This window comes from Nelumbo lutea, chromosome 1, assembly GCF_056320005.1.
Source record: "Nelumbo lutea isolate HS-2025 chromosome 1, American lotus-T2T, whole genome shotgun sequence".
Classification (NCBI taxonomy): Eukaryota; Viridiplantae; Streptophyta; class Magnoliopsida; order Proteales; family Nelumbonaceae; genus Nelumbo; species Nelumbo lutea.
The window spans coordinates 207,316,510-207,341,018 of record NC_142684.1 but is presented as its reverse complement, the minus strand read 5'-3'; the positions used below and the strand labels follow the sequence as shown (position 1 = coordinate 207,341,018).

General features: G+C 40.9%; 1 protein-coding gene and 1 non-coding gene across 2 annotated transcripts; one reads left to right on the top strand and one right to left on the bottom strand.

The window, feature by feature from the left end:
• Positions 1-15,362: 15,362 nt before the first annotated feature.
• On the bottom strand, positions 15,363-15,434 carry TRNAT-CGU (transfer RNA threonine (anticodon CGU)). The gene has a single exon. It is a non-coding gene; the product is annotated as a tRNA-Thr (tRNA).
• Positions 15,435-19,835: 4,401 nt separating this feature from the next.
• LOC148880629 (large ribosomal subunit protein eL43z-like) lies at positions 19,836-23,850 on the top strand. The gene is made up of 5 exons (XM_088962597.1): positions 19,836-19,982; positions 21,858-21,897; positions 22,511-22,599; positions 22,703-22,785; positions 23,485-23,850. The coding sequence occupies exons 1-5, from the start codon at positions 19,980-19,982 to the stop codon at positions 23,546-23,548; spliced, it is 279 nt and encodes a 92-aa protein (XP_088818723.1). The 5' UTR covers positions 19,836-19,979; the 3' UTR covers positions 23,549-23,850.
• Positions 23,851-24,509: the final 659 nt, after the last annotated feature.

Below are 24,509 nucleotides of genomic sequence, written 5' to 3'. Positions count from 1 at the left end.
TACCCCAGCTCACGAGCTAGGATAACCAGCTCGCTCCAATACTTAGGCAAAAAAACTGACTCAAAGGCCACTTCAAGAGAAATCACCTTGCAATACCCTCAGGAGCTTGCGACAAGGTAGCTCACGACAGGATAGCTCGCTACAAGGCAGCTCGCTACTAAGCGACGTGGTATTTTTAGGAAGCTTCTATCTGACAAGACTGTACCTGTCAGTCTGTGCCCACGTCTCTTGACATGTGGTGGTGTGTCTGTCCTTCTGGGACGTGTCACTCATCCGATTGGGTAGTACACTGCAACGGTTACTTGCGCAGCCCTGGCAGATAATGGCTGCGACAGAGGTCCAGTGGCGGTTACGCCCGATTTGATAAGAACGCTCATATATAAGAGCCCCCTAGTTGAAGGAAAGGGCTCTCTCGAATATCTGATATCTTATCTTGAATATCTCAAACTTTCTCTTGAGCTAACTCAGTGATCTAACGCGACCTACACTCTTAGCCTTCTTTACACTCTTTACTACTTTCTCCAGCATTCTAACTTAAGCATCGGAGTATTCCCACCGGGCAAGTCCCCCGGGATTCCTTCACCGCTCTCTTCTCAGGTACCGTCCATCCCCAGCGAGGAGCCAGTCAGCTGCCAGCTAGGAGTGCTCAGATTGCGTAGCATCATTTGGCATTGTCTATGGGAAACGCTTCAAAAAAGCCTTCCTCTAAGTTTCTATATTTTCCCTTCAAGAACATAGCATTCATGGCCTCCTCCAGCAACGTCGGGCATGGTGCAACCAGAACACTTCTGGAGAGCAACCCCAGCTTCCCACTGTCTATATCGAACAGTTGTAGGCTTAAATGCAGCAGTTCCAACAATTCCAACTCAAACAACAACAAGTGTTGCATCAGGTCTCTTAGTACCAATATCAGCAGTAGTTCCTTTCCCTACCTCAGGCCCAGCAGCCACTCCCTCTTAGGCACCCGGCCTCGAAGCAAGCCAAGCCCTCCCACCGGAGCGAACGACCTCACCGGGGAGAAGCCTCTCAAGCCCAGGAGCTGCTCCCTCCTAGGCACCCGACCTTGAAGTAAGCCAAGCCCTCCCGCTAGAGCAAATGACCTCACTGGGGAGAAGCCTCTCAGGCCCAGGATCTCTCCAAGAGCCAAGTCTCTTCCCATGGCAGAAAGGAGAGGCCAGTCACCCCCGCATCGCAGCCTATGGGTAGGTCGGGGGCCTCCCAGCTAGTCAAGCCCGTATCACCCCAGCACTCACAGTTCGAGCTCCTGCTCGCAGAAAATCCGTTTGAGGTCCTAGCCGCAAACATCAGGCAGGGTCCTTCGGTCTAGAGCTACCACCAGTAGTCTGATCCCATCGAGCTAGGTAACACTGAAGCAAGCAGCACCAACGCTAAGCCGACAAAGCAACAACGAAGACGTCGGTGAGCTCGTCGAACTGCTACCCATGTCTCGCCCGAGCTCAAAGGTAAAGAGGAGGTGAGCTCAGGTGAAGTAAAAGCTACTCCTCTCCTCTCAATTCCTTCCTCATTGTCTCTAGAACTTCTTGTTGTCCCCATGCCAAGAGACTTCAAGCTCCCTCCACTGGACAAGTATGACGGATCCTTCGATCCTTATGATCATGTGGACGCCTTTCAGTCCCATATGCACCTGGCAAGGGCTAGTGAATCCTGCATGTGCGTGGCCTTCTCCACCACCTTCAAAGGGGTAGCCTGCACATCGTACTGAAACCTCACGCCCGGTTCGATAAGAAGCTGGGTGCAGTTCGTGCAAGTTTTCACCTCCCACTTTGTCACCAGCAAGAGGTGCCCAAGAACTCAAGAAAGCCTCCTCCGCATAGTTCAAAGGGAAGGGAAGTCCATTCGAAGTTACATCAAGTGGTTCAATGACGCTTATTTGTAGATACCCGATCTGGATCCCGTAGTTCGCCTCACTATGGCCAAGCGAGGCATCACCCACAAAGAGTTCAAGTGGCACGTAGTTGTCAATCAGCCCAAGACTGTGACCGAGTTCCTCAAGCTCGCAGATCGGTTCATAGGGACGGAGGAAGAGGTCAACCAGAAGTGCGAGCAGGCCCTTGAGAAAAGAAAGAGGGAACCAGAGCCCCTAGCTCAGGGCAACAGCAAGAAGAAGAAGGACCAAGCTCGGGGGCAAAGCCAAATCAGCCTTTTCGAGCTACAGCAGCAGAAAGAGACTATACGCCCCTCAACGTGAAGCGGGCCGAGATCCTCATGGCGATCAAGGACGCCTCGTATGTGAAGTGACCACCTCAGCTGAAGGCGGACCTTAATGTTAGAAATAAAAATTTGTATTGTAGTTTTCATAAAGACCATGGTCACAACACTGAGAACTGTAAAAACCTCTGCGACGAGATAGAGGAGCTCATCCGTCGTGGGTATCTAAGAAATTTTGTACAAAATAGTAATAGTAATAAAGCAGGTCGGTAGGGGGAGCAGAGTAGAGATGCTCCCGAGTCTAGCAGGCCATCAGGGAAGAACAAAACCCCCCGAAGCGGCCAAGAATGGAGGACCTCATCTTCTTCACAGAAGACGATGCACATGGGTCCACTACCCCCATGATGACACGCTCATCATAAAGGTGAAGATCAACGACTTCAAAGTCAGATGCGTCCTCGTCGACTCAGGCAGCTCAGCGGACATCCTCTTCAAAGCAGTCTTCGACCAACTTCAGCTCCAAGAGAGCGACCTGAAGCCCGCGAACACTCCCCTAGTAGGCTTCAGCGGAGAGGAAGTCAGGCCCCTGGGAAGGATCACAGTACCTGTGGAAATCGGCACATGGCCTAGCATAGTGAGGCTCAGCCACGATTTCTTAGTGGTCGCAACCCCCTCGCAAATGCTACATCACCACCCTTAAAGGGAAAACCAAAGTGGTCGTCGACCTCGAGCTGGAGCAACCTACAAAGCAGAGCGAGGAGCGAGTTGCGCCCGCAGAAGAGACCACCTCCATCCCAGCCTCGACGGAGGACCTAGCTCGATCACTCCAGATCGATGCTTCCATTGAGGAGCCTCTACGATCTAAATTGGTATGCTTTTTACTCGAAAATTTAGATGTTTTTGCATGGTCTGTGACAGAAATGCTCGGCATAGGCCCTAGCATTATAATTCATAAGCTTAATACTGATCCTGTAGTTAGGCCCATTAGACAGAAGAAATGCAACCTAGCCCCAGAGCGATGGAGGGTAGTCGACGAGGAGGTTGGGAAGCTCCTTGCAACCAATTTTATCAAGGAAGTCCATTACCCAAGCTGGGTGGCCAACCCCATTCTGGTGAAAAAGGCTAATGGTAAATGGCGCATGTGCATCGACTACACCGACCTGAACCGAGCTTGACCAAAGGATTGCTTCCCACTTCCTAGGATTGACCGTTTGGTGGACGCGACCTCGGGGCATGAGTTGCTGAGCTTTCTAGACACCTACTCGGGCTACAACCAGATCAGGATGGACCTGTCATAAGAGGAAAAGACTGCCTTCATACCCGAGCTTGGCCTGTATTGCTATAAGGTCATGCCCTTTGGGCTAAAAAATGCTGGGGCAACCTTTCAAATACTTGTAAATAAGTTGTTTGAGCCATTGATTGGCCAAAAAATAGTGTTATATAGACGACCTGGTCGTCAAAACCCAGTTTTCATGAGACTTGATACAAGACTTGCATTTAGTTTTTGAAATTCTAAGTAGATTTAACATGAAGTTGAACCCGAATAAGTGTGTCTTCTGTGTCACCTCGGGTAAATTCCTGGGATACATTGTTAGGCGTGACTTTGAAGCCAACCCGGACAAAATAAAGGCCATCCTAGACATGAGACCAACTCGAAAAATGAAGGAGGTTCAGAGGCTGAATGGCCGAATAGCCGCCCTGAGCCGCTTCATGTCCAAGTCGGCAGACCGTTTCCTACCTTTATTTAAGGAAATTAAAAGCAAAGGGTTTGAATGGACCCAAGATTTCCAACTCACGTTCAACGAGCTCAAAAAGTACCTCGCTAGCATACCGATTTTAACCCGGCCCGAGCAAGGTGACATTTTAGAGTTGTACCTCTCAGCAAGTGATCAAGTGGTCAGCTCGGTACTAATAAAAGAGGTAGATCGGGTTCAACGACCTATCTACTATGTTAGTAAAGTGTTGTAGGGAGCAGAGACAAGATATCCAAAGATAGAAAAGCTGGCCTACGCACTAGTTATTGTAGCCCGAAAGCTCTGTCGGTACTTTCAAGCTCATACTGTTGTCGTCCTCACCAACAAACCTATGATGCAAGTTCTGCTCAAGCCTGAGGTCTCTGGTCGACTGACGAAGTGGGTCATTGAGCTCAGCGAGTACAACCTCCAATACAAGTTGTGAACTACTATCAAGGCCCAAGCTTTAGCAGACTTTGTCGCAGAGTGCACTTTCAGCTCCGAAGTCCTCAGGCCGGTTGAGCACGAGGCCCCCAGTTCGGGCGAGCTCGGAGCTCCCAGGCCGGTTGAGTCCGAGCACCGTGAGGTAGTAACTAGTGCATCATCTCTCCCAGTTAGGCCAAGTACGAACTGGGATGAGGAGCCCTGGATCCTTCACATAGATGGCTCCTCGAACCAACAGGGCAGCGGAGCTGGAATAGTTCTACACAGCCCAAGTGGCACAAAAATAGAGTACGCACTACGCTTCGAGTTCGCGGCATCCAACAATGAAGTGGAGTACAAAGCGTTGATAGCCGAGCTAGCTCTAGCCAAAGAAGTGAAAGCCAAGAATATCGTCATCTGCAGCGATTCACAACTCGTGGTCAATCAAATCACATGCGAATACGAAGCTCGTGAACCGACTATGATAGCCTACTTAGCCAAAGTAAGAAAGGCTCTGCTCAACTTCCAGTCACACTTCATCAAGCAAGTCCCAAAGTCGGAGAACACTAAGGCCGATGCCTTGTCTCGGTTAGCTAGCACCAATGATAACACCATGAGAACCGTATACATAGAGAACCTGCCTCGGCCTAGAATTCTCGGGGGGGCAGAGGAGGTCGCTCCTGTTGGTCAAGCAGAGCCGAGCTAGATTGACCCGCTCACGAGCTTCCCACTATACGGGACCCTCCCTGTAGATCGCAATGCTTCTAGAAGGGTAGAGCGTCAGGCGGCCAAATACGTCATGATAGACGAACGGCTGTACTGAAGATCCTACACACTCCCCTACTTGCACAGCTTGTGACCTTCTGAAGCTGAGCTCGTACTCTACGACACTCATGAGGGTCTGTGCGGCGGACACTTGGGAAGCAGGGCCCTCGCCTAAAAAGCGCAACGACAGGGATACTACTGGCCAACAATGAAAGCAAATGCTATTGAGCTCGTTAGAAAGTGTGACAAGTGCTAGAAGCATGCCAATATCCACCATCAGCCCGCTGCTGACCTCAAGTATCTCATCAGCCCATAGCCTTTTGCACAATGGGGCATTGATATACTCGGACCGTTTCCACCAACGACAAGCCAGAGGAAGTTCCTAGTGGTAGCAGTGGATTATTTCACCAAGTGGGTAGAAGTTGAACCTCTCGTGACGATCGCAACTTGAAATGTCAAGAACTTCTTTTGGAAGAACATAGTGTGCCACTTCAGGTTACCTCGGGGAAGGAACATACGAGCTCGAAACCCTTGAAGGGAAACAAGTACCTCGGGCATGGAATATTGTCAACTTAAGGCAGTATTGCATGTAACTACTGAGTAGACCACGAGTCACTCTTAGAGACTAAGGGCCAAAAATGCCGAGCTAACAAAGACCTCGGCACAATAAGACCTAGTCGCCTCTATGGCATGGGCTAACTACTGAGTAGACCACGAGCCACTCTCAGATCCCAAGGGCCAAAATGCCGAGCTAGCACGACCTCGGTGCAATGAGACCCAGTCACCTCCATGGCATGGGCAAACTCCAAGAGTGGACTATAAGTCACTCCCTCATGCTAAGGGCTAAAACACCGAGCTAACTAAGACCTCGACACGATGGAAGACTTAGACGCTTCACCGGTAAAGGCAAAGTATTAAGTATCAGAGGCGTAGGCAGCTCGGGTCTGAACCCTATGAAGCATAGCTCGTCTCAGTATATTGGCTGAACCTGACAAGGAACAACCTACGAACATACATTTCAGGCATACATGGTAATTACTTCGAGGTATACTAAAAAAATACCTCAAGCATTAAGGGTTAGCTCGGGGTAACAACTACCGAAAAATCCTACTTCTGGTATGTAGCTCTAACAGTCCGAGTGATGAAACCACTTCGACAAAAAATAAAGAGCACACCATACTTAGCAGAAAAAGAAAAATTCCATTACTAATTCATAAATAAAAACTAGACTTAACAGCCCGAAGAGATTTCAACAAAAGTAAATAGGGCACAACCGCCCAAGAAAGAGATTTTGAAAACCGAGTTCTGACACCCGGGAACCACCAGAATTCAGTCAGAAGAAAAAAAAAATAGAAGAGTCGCTAGCCTCAAGGGTCCACCTCCTCCACCTCGTCATCATCCTCCTGGGAGTCAGGCTCCTCCTCTTCTACCTGGTCCGTCATCTCAAGATCCAGGCCCTTCATCGTTATGTCGTTGAGGTTGAGCCCAGAGAACTTCATCCGGACCAACCAGCGGTAGAGCTTGAATCCGGAGCAGCACGAGCTTGAACTATACTCCACTTGGAGGTCATGATAATCCTAGGAGTCCTTGAAGTCCCAGACCACTTTAGCCCCCTCGGCCTCCACCATGGTCTCAAAGTTCCGAGTTCGGTCCTGAAGCGTAGACTCCAAGTTTCGAACCTGCTGGCGAAGAAGCTCCCTCTCCGCCGCCACCCTCGACAACTCCTCCCTGTAGCGAGTGCTCTCCTCAGAAAGCCTAGCGATCTGCACCTCCTGGTCCCGGACGAGCAGCTCCTGGGCCTCGCTCCCCTTTTGAGCCTGAAGGACTTCACCTCGGGCCCGGTTGAGCTCGCCCTGGAGCTTTTGCACGGTTGACCTCTGAGCATGAGCATCACCAAAGTGGATGTTTGTCTGGAGGGCCATGGCGTGGATGGCGGAGTTCACCTGCCAACAGGAGGCTAAGGTCAAAAAAGAGAAAAGGAGAAAAAAGAAAGAAGGAAGAGAAATGACACTTACCAACATGCAGTGGGCAGAGGCAAACCTGGCGAGCTCCTTGGGGTCCATCTCTCCCCAGCTAGCGACCTCCTCGTGGCAGATCACCCTTCAGCCTTTTCGTGCATCCACGATGTAGTCATTAACATCATCCCAGTTCCCGATAGGGAACTGCGGGAAGGGGAAGGGGCAGGATGGCCCAGACAAAGGAAACTACCCTTGCACCGGGAGCTCGGGCCCTTCTGTGCCACCTTCTGTGGAGACCCCCTCGAATGGGACATGTGGAACCTCAGGTGGTGGAGAAGCGAAGACTAGTCAGTAGACTCGAACTCAGCACCCCCAGAAGTGGAGGCTTGGTCAGGACGCAACCTCTTGGCCTTGCGCTTCTGGTTGCTGGGCAGAAGGCGCGTGCGTCAACACCAGACATGATGGCTTCCAAAAAAACCACAAGGTATTAGTTCAGTAAAAAAAAATTAACAAGGCACTACACGACCTAAAAGGAAACCTACCCGGGCTCAGACAGGCCTACGCGAGCTTCTCCTTAGTCAAGTAGTCCGACCAATGGAAGCCAACTGCTGCCCAGGACTGCAGCGTTTTCTGAACTTCGGGGTCCAACTCAACCCCTGAATCATGGATGACGGCCTTCCAGTGAGCTGGGAAGGGCCACCCTTCGGGGTTGCGAACAACAAAATAGTCCCGCTTCTAGGCCGGGATCCTATTCGGCAGCTCGTATAAGAGCTTGAAGCTGCGGTAGGGAGAAAAATAGTAGGAACACCTTTCTGGAGGCACTCTAGGAGAAGTATTCTTGATGCAGAGGATGGTGGAGAGGATATCAAGATTGAGGGGAAGGCAATACTCATAAAACAGGCGCAGACTAGCCTTGAGTTGTTCCTGAAAGATCACTATCTTGTTGGGATCATGCTCCCAAGGAAAGTTACTAGAAGGGAGACTATAGATGAGGTCTCCGGGAAGGTTAAAATGAAGAACTAAAGATCTAAGTCTCTCCATCGACATAGAGGAGGGACCGATGTTGTCGGGATCCCTGCCCCGAGAAGTGGAAGTCGTCTCGCCAGAGGCCTCCCGAGCCTCTGAAGCCTGCCCCAAGCTCTCCCTGAGCTCGAGGGGGCGTCATCCTGGTTACCGTCTCGGGAATAGACGTGGTACGGATATCCAGACATATTGACAAGATGATAAGACTCACCAAAAAAGAAGAGACGGTGTGAACGGGAAAAGAGCTCGAGTAGCTAGATGGAGACGCGCCTCAGAACTGAAGACAAGGTAAGTTAGCGTAAAAGAAAGTGAGGCCTGGGGCCCCCCTATTTAGAGTCACTATATCGTCAAATCAACGGATCAGATTGAGATAGATCTGATGGTTCGTAGTCAAGCTGACCACACGTCTTCTAAAACTGAAATGTGGCTGGCTGCACATCTTCCATGATTGAGGTAATGATGGCTGCACGACCTCCAGAGTTAAGAGCCACTTTGGCGCTTTTCTCGGCGTTCGAAAAGTCAAAAATCCCCTGACTTCCGCACGCACATTTAATGCGAGCAGTCAATCAAGTTTGAACATCGGTCAAATCCACCTGTCACACTTCGTGAACTCCTCATGCTAAGGTAACACTCTTAGCCTGAGGAGTGGGGGCAATTGATGGAGGGTGATTTGACCTGACCCCTTGAGATAGTGACACGTGGACATGACTCAGCACAAGTAACAACTCAGCATCACAACCTGACCGCGACTAAGTAACGAGTCCGCAGGACAACTTGCTATGTCATGGCTTGCTACAGGGGGAGCTCGCTACAGCATGAGCTCGAGGACCCCCGGTGTACTAAAAGGGAATAATCCAAGACGAGTCTACCCCAGCTCGCGATCTAGGATAACCAGCTTGCCCCAATACTTAGGTAGAAAAACTGCCTCAAGGGCCACTTCAAGAGGAATCACTTTGCAATACCTTCAAGAGCTCGCTACAAGGTAACTCGCGACATGGTAGCTCGCTACTAAGCGACGCGATGTTTTTAGGAAGCTTCTATCTGACAAGACCGTACTTGTCAGACTGCGCCACGTCTCCTGACCGACAACGCAATCCTACCAACCCGACAAGTCTGCGCCCACGTCTCTTGACAGGTGGTGGCGTGTCTGTCCTTCCGAGACGTGTCACTCATCTGATTGGGTAGTACCCTGTAATGGTTACCTGCGCAGCCCTGGCAGATAATGGTTGCAACAGAGGTCCAGTGGCAGTTACGCCCGATTTGACAAGAACACTCATATATAAGAGCCCCCTAGTTAAAGGAAAGGGCTCTCTCGAATATCTGATATCTTATCTTGAATATCTCAAACTTTCTCTCGATCTAACTCAGTGATCTAGCGTGACCTACACTCTTAGCCTTCTTTACACTCTTTACTACTTTCTCCAGCGTTCTAACTTAAGCATCGAAGTAGTCCCACCGGGAAAGTTCCCCGGGAATCCTTCACCGCTCTCTTCTCAGGTAATATCCGTCCCCAACGAGGAGCTAGTCTGCTGCCAGCTAGGAGTGCCCGGATTGCACAGCATCAACTCCCTCCATGTATTAAAATGCCATTATCCAATGTTGGTCCCATCTATTTGGGGATCTTGAGATGGGCATATTGGATATCATCTAAGCTTTTGGTAATTTTTTGTACAAAGTGGCTACTCTTGAATTGAATTCATTTTTTTTGTGATTGTCGACCTGGGATTTTATTATTAAGCCGAGGTCCCATTTGTTTTCTAAATTCTTAAGGGGAGAATTCAGTCAATAGAATTGTGGTTCCCATTGATTGATTTTCCCATGTTTTTTTTTCACATATTCTAGCGGGATCCATAGAAAAATCACTTACTTTGCACACACAAAAAAGTTTCCAACACATGATGGGATAATATTCTCCTTTCTTTTTAATTCTTTATTTTTAAGAATAGAATGGTCATGGTCTCACTTACCAAAATAAATGCATTTACCTGGGTAAATGACCAAAAAGAAAGAGACCGGATATGCTCCTCACACAGGGCGCCTCACATCGACCTCACACATATCCTATCATGCATTGGAAACATCTTCCATACTTATAAGTTATTATTCACGAGAATTGTTCTCAATACACGGTGGATGTGCCAGTGAGGCGTCCATGTGTGAGGAGCAGATCTCGTTCCAAAAGAAAATGAATAAGGCCTAAGTAATTTCCCCTTTAATTATTATAAATTGTGCATCTTTCATCTCTTGCACCTCAAACAACAAGCTGGAATCACAAAAATGGTAACCAATGAGGGGTATTGACCAAAATTCATAGGGGATTATGTCTTTCCAGCACTCTGGCAACACAGATTTTTCCATTCTCGCCTAAATGCTTCAAAGCCTATCACAATAGAGGAAGATGATAAGTAAGGAGCGGATGGAATATCTCTATTTTCCATTTTGTATCCCTCTATTCTTGGCTAGTAGTGAGTTCAAGTATGCTATGTAGCCAGACAAAGAAAGCTCATAAGTCATAACTATAAGTTGTCTGTGACATTTGTGTACAACTTATGCATATGGAGTTTGGATAGACTATAGTTAAAGTCTGTGCATATGGGCCCACGTGAACACTGACATGTTTTTACTCTTTGATAGGTTGCCTAGTCAAATGTAGAGGTGTAAAATGGGTCGTGCTAGGCTAGCACGACCAAAGACCATGCAGGCCTGGATTGGGCTGGTCCGTGGACTAAGCCTTGGACCAGGCTGGGTTGTAGACCAGGCAAAAGTTATTTATTTAAAAAATTGAAAAAAAAAATTTAATTTTAATTTTATATGAATTTTGATGTATATAATTGCTTATATATACAATAGTTAAATAAAATTGAAAAAATTTATTTATTTTATTAATATATTATATACTATATTATTATATAATTATAATTTATATACTATATTATATTATATATATAAATATATTATATAAAATATATATGGGCCATACCAGCCCGGCTCGTTGACCTGAAACCCCAAGCCTAGCATGGCCCATCGACCCATACAATCATGTCGGGCTACGACATAGCTCGTGGACCATTGGGTTGGGCCAGCTCAAAATCGTGTTGGGTCGTGTCGGGCCGCAAGCGGCATGGCCCGATTTACACCTCTAGTTAACTGTGCATGATTTTTAACTGCAAAAAGGAGATAAGTCCTTAAAATATGGAATGTCAAATGCTGCCTAAGAGAGTCATTGTCAAGGAGAAAAGGTACAAGTTAAAACATGGTTCAAAGGCATCGTTCATTTGCATCTTTGTAACTTACCCGGGTAAGTGCACTTACCCAAGTAAATATTTCCAAGGTAGCATTTACCTTGTTAAGTGTAGTTGCCCATGTTCTTTTGATATATAGGATTCCAAGGTAAGTAACAAAATGACATTTTTATCCAACAAAAGGCTAATATAAAAATGGGCAAAGTTGTCCCATTATGCTATATAAAATTTCCCCCTCAAGTGTAAAAGTTACTCACCCGAAATATAGTAAGTTTTACATAGGGAAGTGGAGTTTATTTTACCATGAGAGCCATTTGTAAATGCAAAAAGAACATTGTAAAGTTGGTCAATGAGAAAAAGATACCCCTTGACCAATTTTCCCAAGATTATTTACCTGTAAACCACGGGCCTCAACAAACTCGATTGTCAATTTCTTAGTATTAAATGTTTTACCAATTGAAACCAAGGATTAAAGTATTGGTATCAGGTATCGTATCAAACAACTTGGATATGGATACGGACGGATACAGATATACTTTGGAAATGCATGGATATGGACGAGAATATGAAAACACTTGGATATATACATTAGGGAAACATATATAAATTCCATAAATACATTAACAATACTACATGTAAAATTAAATGGCTACAAATAATGTATACATATATAGAAATGTATATTTTAGTGGTATATGAAAAAAATATATAATAAGTTATATAAGGGAAAATTTCTTAAACTACCCTTATGGTTTAGCTAATTGACTAACTCTACCCTTACTATTTACATATTATCTTAAAGTACCCCTATTGTTTCTGATAATTGATATCACCTAGTAATGGAAAAACATTGTATTAGCATTCAGACTCATGATCAATGATAATTTCTCAAGTTTTAGTCATGGGTTTCGTGTAGAACATGAAAAATAATAAGTGGGTATTTATTAAAATTGCGATCAACTTGAGAAAATTTCTTTATTCATCTCTAACTTTTCTATTATTCCATTAGCTTCTTTTATCTTCTAAGGTTTAAGCTAATTAATGAATGCATGGAATCTAGCTATACTACTAAGTTCTTGATACAAGAGCGGAGATTCTCATGCACACCATACAACTATTGTGTCCTCAAATTCACAGGGATACAAGGGCGTGTATGGATGATTTTGAGGGCTGGATGCAACAAGAGAATGGAAAAGGCCAGGTGGGGGAATCATAGGGAATAAAAAGAAGAAGTTACCGTCACTCGATAAAAAATTTACAAATTTTACAAATTTTTTGTAGATGCACGTAGGATATTTTTAACAAGGCTAACTCACCATTCAAGGGCAGTTTGGTCATGAAAATTGTATTCACGCTGATGTGACAACTTCTTTTAATCATTACAAATGGTGCTCCAATGGATGATTAGACATGATTGTTTTTTGAGATTTTGAAAAGTTATGGTGAGTGAGCTTTAGACAATTTCCTTATAAGTTTTATATCTCTCATTATTAATGGCAGAATTAATTTATCAATAACGACAACTTTTTAAAATGGTCATTAAAAGATGTTGAACAATACCAAAGATGCACAAATTTTGACGTTAATAGTGTCTTATAATAATGAATTTTTAATCATGTCGTTAAATATTGGTTGTTAAAAAGCTTATTTATCATAGAAGATAAACCTTGACAGAAATGGACAAACGCCAAGTGGAATATAGGGGAATTCCAAGCATCTAGTGGATGTGTAGAAGATTAAATAGATACACTTAAAGAACAACATAGAAATGGAGTTGCAGGTGGAGACGAAGACAAAGACTATAATGGAGTGGAACCATAAAAGGGTATTTTAGGAATTTTAAAGTATATATATGTCACGTGATGTCATATGTGAAGAGAGTGTAACAGAAAGTTAACGGTAAGGGAGGATTTAGACAATTGTTAGAAAACTTAAGGGTGAGTCCAATTATTTTCTATTTTACTTTTTTTTTTTACATTAACAAAGAAGTCAACCAAATTTTAATTCTCAAATGCAAATTAAAATATCATTAATAACTTATAAAAATATATAACCTCAACTTAAAATATATCAAATCTATTAAAATTTGTAAGCTAAATATCACATGAAAATTTATAATTTTTAATTACTAAAATTAGATGAAGATATCAAAACAAAACCATATGTATACTTGCGATGAGCTCAAAAATCCATCCCAAGCTTGCGACGAGCTCAAAAGGCTATCTTAAACCTATAATGAACCCAAAGAGTCGTCCTAGACCTGACACTTGAGAAAGCCATGATGCAATGCCTCGAGAGTGATCGAGCTCACAACTAAACACGCCAGTCATACCTGGATCTTGCCTTTTCCATGTGACTACGAGGAAACCTATGCTAGATTGTAGCATGCACGTGCCAAATGAGGATCATTAGGAAAAAAGAAACTTTGTCCTTGGAGAATCTCATTGGACACGTGGTGTAACCCCAAGAACCGAACCCTTTTTGGATCATTCTCCTTAAAGTCTTGGGATCCCCCTTATAAAATGAGGGGAAAAGAACAATGAGCACACATTCTTTTACTGCTTTTGTTGCCCAACTCTATTGAATCTCCTAACCGGCGAAGCAATACCCATTATCTCCCCTTGCGACCCTAGTCCTAGTCCTTCTTCATCCTTCAAGGAAACCACCCTACCTTGCCTCACCACAACACTTACAATATTCTTGAATATTGTATAAATATTTTTTTATTTTTATAAAATAATAAGTATGTTGTTATTTAATGTAAATTAAAATATTAATTAATAATTATAAATATATATAATTTTTAAGATATATACCATGTAAAAATTTGTAAATTTTAAGTACTAAAATTTATTATTCTATTATTAATATTTTATTTGTATTAATTTCTTGATATTCAAATAATCATTTGATATAAATGTAGATTTGATAAATTGTTTACTCCATTATTTTGTAAAATACTAATTTTGAATATTATTCTTTTTTAATTTTTAGTTGAAGTTGTTACTTTTTAGACATAAACGTGTATCGCTTATTAGGATTGCATTTAGAGAATAAAATTAGTAAATATTATTTTATTTCATTTTTAGTTCAAAAAAACTAAGTGGCTTAATGATTTAAGGGCTTAGGTGTTAAATTGCTAAGCACACTAATCAATCTAGGTTCCAATCGCCCTAATGTGTTTGCCAATACAACGCAATATGGGCCAACACGTGTCCATATCGATCAGATACACATGATTTACAGGACACGTTACAATAAAGGAAGTATTGATACGTATCGGGCCATATCAGCTGATACATATTGTGCCAATGGCTTACCAATACGTCCCTCTAGGGATTGTATTGGGTCAGCCGCCGGTTTAGAGGATAGTTGGACCTTAAACTGAACCCTCTAAATCGGTTTCAAAAAATAAAAAATAAAAAAAATATACCAACACAAGCCGATACACTGACCCTTGTCAATATTTAGAACCTTGGCTACAATATTTAAATCCTTGATTGAAACTTTTTATCCTTTTTTTTTCTTTTTATATTAAGATGGTCATTATTATTTAACTCTAATCTATTTTATGTACTAGTGACCTTGAAATTTGATATGTATCATATACCATTTATATTTTTAACCTTCAGCTAAAGAATTTATATGGCTGATCTCATATATTTAAGACGAGGCTTAAATGATGATGATATTCAATTAAAGATGGAGAATGTAGTTCTAATTCTTCATAAATCGCTAGGATTAATTTGCATAGATCCAACAAAAGAATTTATTTCTAACATTTGTCAGAATAACTATCTAACTTTCTTAACATTTGTTAACTTTATTTTTATCAATGATCAAATTTGTGGTATAACATTTATCGTTTCTTTTGAATTAAACAGGTATTTTGGGAAATTTTTAATAGAAAAAATATATAAAAATGTATCCCAAAATCAATTTTTGAAAAAAAACAACTAAAAATAATATAAAGGCATGTGGTTTTTAGTACTGATATTTTAAAATTTAAACATTGATTTTTATATGAAAAATGATTTTTTTTTAAGGAGAGCTCCTGGCGAGGATCGAACTCGCGACCTTTCGCTTACGAAGTGAACGCACTACCACTATGCTACGGAAGTAACCCAATTTATTAGATTTCACAAAAGCCCCATTCCATGCAAAACGCTAAAAGCGGTAGGAAGAGAAAAGCTATGGCTAATGGTGAAAAAGAAAAACCATCCATCCTAGGTTGTTTGAGAACCTCTTTCGCATGACACGTAATTAAGGGTATGGGGTAAAAGAATAATTGCAAAGGGACTGAGTGGGGTAATGTGTCAAGTCAAGGAAGCTTTCAAACTCAAACACCTCAGACTGTCCTCCTAATCAGCCAAAGTTATCCCATTGGTAATGCAATTGATCCTAAAGATGTGAGGAAAATAGACCTGTTCATGGATCGGGTCAGGCTTGGGCTAGGCTTTGCCTCTTTATCAACAGAAAATGTGTAGGCCCGAGCCCGAGCCTAGCCCAACCCATGATCACCACCTTTTTAATAATAATAATAATAATAATAATAATAATCTTGAACAAATGAACAAAAAATGGATATGGTCTAAAACTCACTATGACTTTTTTTTTTCATTTCTCATAATTTCATTAGGACTTTTCAAAACCTCCAGAGAGCTCCTATCAACGAGTTTTATTGTCCAAAACTCACATTTTGTTAGATTTTTGTTAGATCACTATTGGTGACCAATATAATCCATGAAAGCAAGTATGGGACAAGCCTAGGCTCAACTCTAAAATTTATAGGCCTAGTGTGGGCCCTAGTCCTTCATGGGTAAATTTATTATTAAAAAGACATTTAATAAGCTTCATTGGCCATTCAAGGGTAGTTTGGTCATGTAAAATACTTAAACGCTTACATGGACAACTTCTATTAATGGTCAATAACAATGATCTAATGGAAATCTTAATGAAATGGACTTTTGGACAATAAAACTCACTAACAAGGGCTCCTTAGAGGTTTTGAAAAGTCATGGTGAATTTTAGAAAAATGTGAAAGAGTCATGATCGGGTTGCCTGACGGGTCAGTCTAGCCCGATACGTTATTTGTCGGGCTTGGACATTATTTCAAGCCTGTGGACTCGGGCTCCAACCCAAAACACTAGGCCCTACTTTATTTTTGGGTTGGGCTTGGGCTTTCTCAAAAGAGCTTGGCTTGAGCCCCGCAGTAATATTTAGTATAACAAAATAACATGTTTTGTATAATAAAAATATATATAATATATTTTTTTTCTTTGTTATTTTTCCCTTTATTTGCAATCCATGGTGAGATTTTTCATCATTTTTAAGTTTTAAGGTCATTTAATAGGAATAAATCATTTTTTTGAGTTATAAAGCCCCAAGTCCCTCTTGGGGAACTTGGAGATTTAGAAACATTTTGGCAAGAAGAGAGGTGTTAAGGGATGGGGCATGCTAGAGTGTGGCCATAGGGAAGGAGTTGTCTTTGTGGGAGGACATGTGGATTGATGGAATCCCTCATTTCAAACCAATGGGTCCTCAACCCAGATATAGTGAGAAAGGTAAAGTAGCTGATTTGATAGATATGCAAATCATAGAAAGTTACTTGAAGTCTTTGACCATAATACCATTGACAACATAAGTAAAATTGAAATTCGTAGGCTTGGGGGGTGGATATTCTAATGTAGAAGCTAGATCCAAAAGGCAAGTTCTTAGTTAAATCAGCTCATCAGAGTCTAGCTAATAAAATGCAACCAGCTATTCAAAGAGTAGTCCAAAGCCCCTCTGGCAGCAAAATTTGGAAGAAAATTTGGGCCCTGAAAATCCCTCAAAAGATAAAGCGTTTCATTTGGAAATGTTGCCATGATAGTATAGCTGTGAAGCAAGTCTTAGTGAGAAGGCAGATAGGAACTGAAGACCTTTGTCCAATCTGTGGTAGAGTATCTAAATCTGTTATGCATGCCTTGTTTATGTGCGGTCATGCTAGAGCAGTTTGGTTTGGCAGTGAATTAGCCTTTCACATGGACATTTTCATCTCTTTTAACTATTTCTATGATTGGTGGGAATGGTGGATTAGTCAGGATCAGCTTTTGTCTTGCGTGGGTGATGATGCTCTGGAATTATCTGCATTTGTTCTGTGAAATATATGGAAAGCCATAAATGGCTTCATCTTTGATTCTGCATCTCCCAACCCTTATGTTGTTCGCAGGTTGATGATGGAAGTGAAGAGAGTTTCCCTTCCAATATCAATAGACTATTCTTAGCCTAAAAAGATGGTGGACAAGCCTTTTTTGCAAAACTAGATGGAGTGTGAAAGTTGCATTGCTATGACTGATGGAAGTTTTTGGAGCTGGTAGAAATGCCTATGGTTTTTGGTTTTCTATTGATAGAGGGCATTTCATTTTTGCTAAGTCTAGACCTTACAAAATTACTTCTGCTCTCTATGAAGAGGCCACAACAGTTCTTGAGTGTGTTTTGTTTATTTATGGTATGGGCCTAAGATTTGTTAATATTTTTTGTGACCCCTCTACTATTGTTTCTATCATCGCCAGGAACTCTTTTGAGTGTGATCCAGTTATTTGGCCGATCCTTCACAACTTGTATGCATTGTCTGACTTTTCCTTGAAGGTAAGTTTAGCAAAAAGGGACTCTATTGAAGCAGCACATAGACTAGCTGCCAAGGGCCAGATTGGTGTTCAGGAATTTTGGGGGCAACCCCCACAATGGATGCTTCCCCTCTTTAGTGCTGAAGATGTTTTGCAGGTGTCTGACCTGGTGGGAGGGGTTTTTGGCCCTCCTTAGTTTTTATGGTTTTTTTGTTCTCTTTTTCTATTGTTGTGTTTTATTTGTTTGATCAATCAAAAAAAGTAGGGTGTTCATTTTCAACCCAGAGCAATGCCCTGAAAATTTTAGGCAAATTTTCAAATCAGGTCTGGCCCGACCCATGATCACCTTTACAAAATTATTATTGTAATAATAATAATAATAATAATAATAATAATAATAATAATAATAACAATAATAACTTGAACAAGACAAAACTTTGCAAAACCTCCAGAGAGCTACTATTAATGTGTTTTATTGTATGAAACTCACTTTTTATTAGATTTTTGTTAGATCACCATTAGTAGCCATTAATAGAAGTTATCTACGAAAGCAAGTATGGGATAGGCCTAGGCTCGACTTTAAAATTTGTAGAACTAGTTCGGGCCCTAGCCCTTCATGGGTAATTTTATTATTAAAAAGACATTTAATAAGCTTCATTGGCCATTCAAGGGTAGTTTGGTCATGTAAAATACTTAAATGCTTACATGGACAACTTCTATTAATGGTCTGTAATGACGATCTAATGGAAATCTTAATGAGATGGACATTTGGACAATAAAACTCACTAACAAGGGCTCCTTGAGGGTTTTGAAAAATCATGGTGAGTTTTAGAAAAATGTGAAAGAGTCATGGTCAGGTTGTCTAACGGGTCAGCCTAGCCTAATACATTATTTGTTGAGCTTGGACATTATTTCAGGCCTGTGGGCTTAGGCTCCAACCCAAAACACTAGGCCTTACTTTATTTTTGGGTCAGACTTGGGCTTTCTCAACAAAGCTTGGCATGAACCACAACCCAATAATATTTGATATAACAAAAAACATGTTTTTGTAGAATAAAAATATATATAATATATTTTTTTCTTTGTTATTTTTCTCTTTCTTTAGAAGCCATAGTGAGATTTTTCAACATTTTTAAGTTTTAAGGTCATTTAATAGGAATAAGTCGGTTTTTTTATTGAGTAAAAAAATATATATATATTTTCCCTATTTGTTGATCAAGCTTTAGGCTCGGGCCTGGGCTTTGAGATTTAAGCAGGGTTGGGCTTGGGCTCAAGTTTTAGGCCCAATGGTTGGGCCAAGCTCAGGCTCAGGCCTAGATGTATTTTTTGTTATTAAAGAGGCAAAACCCAACCCAACCGAGGGGGGCTAGGGATGCAAACAGATCGGATCAGATTCCAATTAGGGTATATCCGAATCCGATCTGACACTATCAAGGGGAGATCCAATCTGATCTCAAAAACGTGGATTTGAATTTGACTCCAACAAGATTGTCAGATTTTCGGATATAATCTGATCCGATATGATTTATTTTTTAAATAATTAATTTAGTAAAAGAAAAATAAAATATAACAATTTAAATAAAAAACACAAAAAATACAAGTATCTATTCAACTAATCATATATATACATCTTTTTTATAAAAAAATAAATAATATAATAAATTTACAAAAATACAATACAAATAATATATTTATAAATAAATAATATATTATATTACATAAATAAATAATATATATCGAATCGACTAAGAATGATCTGAATCCAATACAAAGATCCGAATTCTACAAAATAAAATCGGAGCTCAAATCATGACCCGATCCATTTGCACCTTGGGCGGACGGGGTATTTTTAATTTACCATTTTACCCCAAAAACATTCTTCCTCATAAAAGCTTAGCCTGGTGCGCATTGCGCACTGCGGCGCAAAATTATAGCATGCGTGCATATAGTATAAAAACTAAGTAGCCAACGACCAAAGGTTTTCCCGACTTTGCTTCTGTCTAGGGTTTCAGCATCTTTCGGTCTGCTACAGTCGGCCTCCGCTTTACCCCAGCCACAATGGTACATGAATCTCTCTCTCCTTTGTTCTCTTCTGTCAATGTAGAAGTACCTCATTAATTCTACTTAAATTTGATTTTTATATCAAAGAAGACATTTACATTTTCTGCAATCTTCATCTGTATTTATGGTTTTCTATTCTTTTACCCAAAACAAAATGATTCTGTACACGATGATATGAACTATGAAACATGGACTTGGTAGATCTTTTAGAGTGATTTCAAACGACCTAGAAGCTCTAGCTGTTTAGTGCTTACTTGCTTCTATATGACAAAAGATGAAGCAAAAATAAAAATAAATAGAGCCTGATCTTCCTCAAAAGATAAGATAAAAAAGTGTCAAACGCGTAATCTGCTAAAGGAAAAGAATTAGGATCGTTAACTTTTTGGGTGTGTGAACTCCGAATAGTAGTTTTGGAGATTATGTGGCTGAATGTCATTTCATTAGATCTTTGAGCTTGTTATACTTGGTCCATGATTGGTAATTTGGATTTCTGGTATTTGGGTGAATCAGGGCCGGATGCCTGTATCATTGTTTTTGTGTGAACTCCGAATACCACCTTGTCTTTTCCAGATGCCCGTATCAATTATTTTATTATCTGCTTCACATGACTTCCTGTATATTAGGGTACCTGCTTTGTGCGAGGTGGTTGATTCAATTGGGAGAATGTCATTTTAAAACATCGGCCCTCAGCCCTCTCTTTCGGTTGTAGGCATTTTCATGGCCACTTCTATCGAATAGTCTCTAAGGCTTCTCATTACACTGTTGTTTTTGCCCCTTAACGGGTCTCTTACCACTCCAAGCACTGGTCCTGATGGAAGAAGGGGAATTAATAGACTTAATAGAAGCAATTCAAAGTTGATGACTGATGAGTATCTGATAGAAGTAATAGGATATGCAATCTATTCAGTCAAGTATTACATTTAAAATTTGTGATAAAACGGTGCTGAAAGGTTAATTTAATGTGGGGCTTTAAGCCTCTGAGAATGTTGGCGGAAAACTGATCTTTGGTAAAATTAATGTCTTCTTTAGTTAACCATTTAATAGATTAAGTAGAAGAAATAGAAAAGATGAATGACTATTTGACAAAGAGTTAATTTGGTCTCTAATTTAGTTGCAAATTATCCATCATATACTACAATTTGATCTAAACGTTGCATGCCTAAATGACTGACTTGCTTAACCAGGGACAGTGCCAATTATTCATTAAGGTGGTGGTTAGCTATATAGCATTTTAATCATATTGTCTTAAGTTTATATGCTGTGATGTTTAATTTTATATACCTGAGACTATTTATCCTTGGTAAATGTCTTACTAATCGTTCTCATTAACAAGTTAAGCAAGAGTTCAGGTCTGATCCCTTCCTATAGGGTTGGTTGTTGGGATGAAAAGGAGAAAAAGAACGGGATGGGGTTTTGACGCAAGGACCAATATATGAAATTAGAATTTTTTATTAAATAAACGATATAGTATTTCTCTTTTATTGTTTTTAAATGTGCCAAGTTTCTTACCACTTTTATTTCTTTAAGTTGATAGATAATTAGATATTCTTTAGTGCTGGTTGACAAGGTAATCAATAGTTGATGACAACTATGCAAATATATGCCAAACAGCTGTTATGGTTAGAACTGCAAAGATGTATGACAAGTCTTTGCATTATTGTTGCCATGTTGTGTTGTACCATAGTGATGATCTTTACGTTAATAACATGTATAGTATTTTTTGTTTGCTTCACCATTATAACAAGGGGGATATATGCATGTGAAAACCTAACTAAATATGTCAATTGCCTTAATTGTTATTTTGTAAACTGAACTTACAGTGTTAAGATTTTTTACCCAGATTTGAGTTTTAATGACACTCTTGCTCTGATGCAGACGAAGCGAACAAAGAAGGCAGGCATTGTTGGGAAATATGGTAAGTGCAATTCTTTTTAATAGAAAACTTATCTTTTGAAGTATGGACTTTGTCCAACATATGTCCTATCCTTTTTTCTCAGCTTTTAGTTTCTATGTTAGACCAGAAGGTCCATCATCAGTTGGTACTTTTTCAGTGCTGATAAATGCCGACTCATCAAATCTCCTGGTGGAGCTAGCTAGGCTTACTGAAAGTAAATAATTCATGGTTGATAAATCTTGTTGAACTCTTAGCAATTGAACATTGTTTTCCCCACTCCCCCCTTTTCCCTTCTTTGTTGATTTTTGGGCAACAAAAATGGTCTAGATCAGATGTGCTCTCTCTGTCTCTCTCCCTCTCCCTCGCTTTTCAATCTTTCCATTGCAATGTAATGAGGTACTACATGCTAGATCTGTTGTTTCTGGGATCACAGTAGCAGATAGGGTCCATTGACATACACCACATGGGGAGCTTGTATTTCTGCAGGTTTGAATCCTTTTATCAATGTGAGTGGTACTGACTGACCACCTAAACTACATGGTCATTGGTGATAACTGGCTTCTCTAATTGAGTCTGATATATAGTACATTTATAACTGTACTCGGTAATGGTGCTTATTTGATCTTTATTTCAGGTACCCGTTATGGTGCTAGTCTTCGGAAACAGATTAAAAAGATGGAGGTTAGCCAGCATAGCAAATATTTCTGTGAGTTTTGTGGGAAGGTACTTCTTTTCTTTCAATCTTACCCAGGCATTCAGTTACGTTGTTTCAATTTAATGATGTCAAATGCAAGTACTTATTCTAATGGATGGTGAGATATTTCAGTATGCAGTGAAGAGGAAGGTTGTTGGAATTTGGGGCTGCAAAGACTGTGGCAAAGTTAAAGCAGGCGGTGCTTATACATTGAAGTGAGATTCTGATACCTTTACCTTTCCCAACCTCCACCTCCTCCCTTCAGAAAGGATAAATTACATATTACCCCCTAGGGTTTGGGGGTAGTGACACTTAGCCCCTGAGCTTTCATTTGCAATGAAGACCCCCTTAACTTTTGGATTCCAACACTTTACTCCCTTGTTAGCATTCGTTAGCTTAGAAAAAGATTCTTGTGTGACTGTCATGTGCTTGTGAAACATCTCTAAATGCCCAAACTACCCTTTCCTTATTTATAGGACCATTTTGCCTTTTCTCTTGCATATTTATGTTTACTTGTGCTTTTGTTTGATTAGGGTTTAAGTTAAAGTTGGGCATTTTAGTAATTTGAAAGGGCGTTTTAGTAAATTAACTATGACAATCAAGTTTAATGAAGAAGGCCGAAGTGTTTCAATCTGAAAGTTCAGGGGGTCTAAGGCTGCATTTGGCATTCCAATGCCCCTATTTACACTGAATTTTTAATTACAAAAGGGACACAAGTCCTTCAAATAAGGAATGCCAAATGCAGCCTTAGTCACATTAAATTTTGGGGGCTAAAGTGTCTCTACCCCTAAAGTAGGTGGTAATATCTAATTTACAGAAAAAAAAACGATAAAATCTTACTCCCCTTGACATTGTAATTGCCTTTTCCTTTGTGATACTCACTATTCTTTTTCCCCAATTTTTCTTTGATGCAGCACTGCCAGTGCCGTGACTGTTAGAAGCACCATTCGCAGGCTGAGGGAGCAAACTGAGGGCTGAGACCCTTCGCTCTTTTTTACCTTTGCTTTTTTTTTTTTTTTTTCCATTTAGCAACATTGAAACTTTTGTAGGGATTTTTTCTATTTAATTTGAGAATCCGACTAGGTTAGAAGTTAGATGCCAAACTTGATGAAGCTATTGGATCTAATTTAAATTGTTGTTGAGGGAGGGGCTTATGAGTATATGGCTTGGATTGCCATTGTGTGAACATTCTCAAGTCAGTGTTGTGAGATCAGGGTTTTTTTTTGTATTTTGAAGGTGATAGAAATCTGAATTTAAAGTAGCAGCAGTCAGATTTAACACATTTATCTGTACCATGAGGTCATAAAGTGAATACGTGCCTTGTCTTTGGTACAGGTCATAAAATTTAAATATTTACACCTCACCTCTATACCATGAGGTTTCTTTTAAATATTTACACCTCTCTATTTTGAAACCTCCCCTGCGCCCTTATATTTGATATTTCCATTAAAATGACATTTTTCACGTTCATTGTACTTCAAAATTTCAAATAAACCCACTGAAACTAAAACACCCAAATTACCGAGTATCGGAAGCCTCATTTATCTGAATTCATTTTTGCTGTAAGGGATAGGCAAAACATTGCCGCAAACCTCGATATTCACGGTTTTGTTTGCTGCAACACCAAAGACTAAGCAACTGCAGAAAACAATCCATAAGATTGGCTTTGCTTGTTTTTGATTCTGGTGCAATACCAAAATCAATTTTGCTCATCTCATATCTGGTGTTGCATTAGAATTAATCTCATTTCTAGGCTACTATGCTTCTAAACTCAAGCAAATCCATCTCATATTGATGCATATTTCAGCCGCTTGGTCTTTCTTTTACTCTTTAGCTGTCTCACTAACGTTATTGCATTGTATGAGATTCAAATACAAGTCTAATATATTGGAATCCATTCCGGAAAACTCAAAAAACCTCTAAGGGGCCTTCAGCTGGT

What these genes read in the sequence shown, in the direction of transcription:
- LOC148880629 (XM_088962597.1), top strand. An exon ending in AGGCATTGTTGGGAAATATG is followed by an intron (nt 21,898 to 22,510) that starts GTAAGTGCAATT and finishes TCTTTATTTCAG; the next exon opens with GTACCCGTTATGGTGCTAGT. An exon ending in TCTGTGAGTTTTGTGGGAAG is followed by an intron (nt 22,600 to 22,702) that starts GTACTTCTTTTC and finishes GAGATATTTCAG; the next exon opens with TATGCAGTGAAGAGGAAGGT.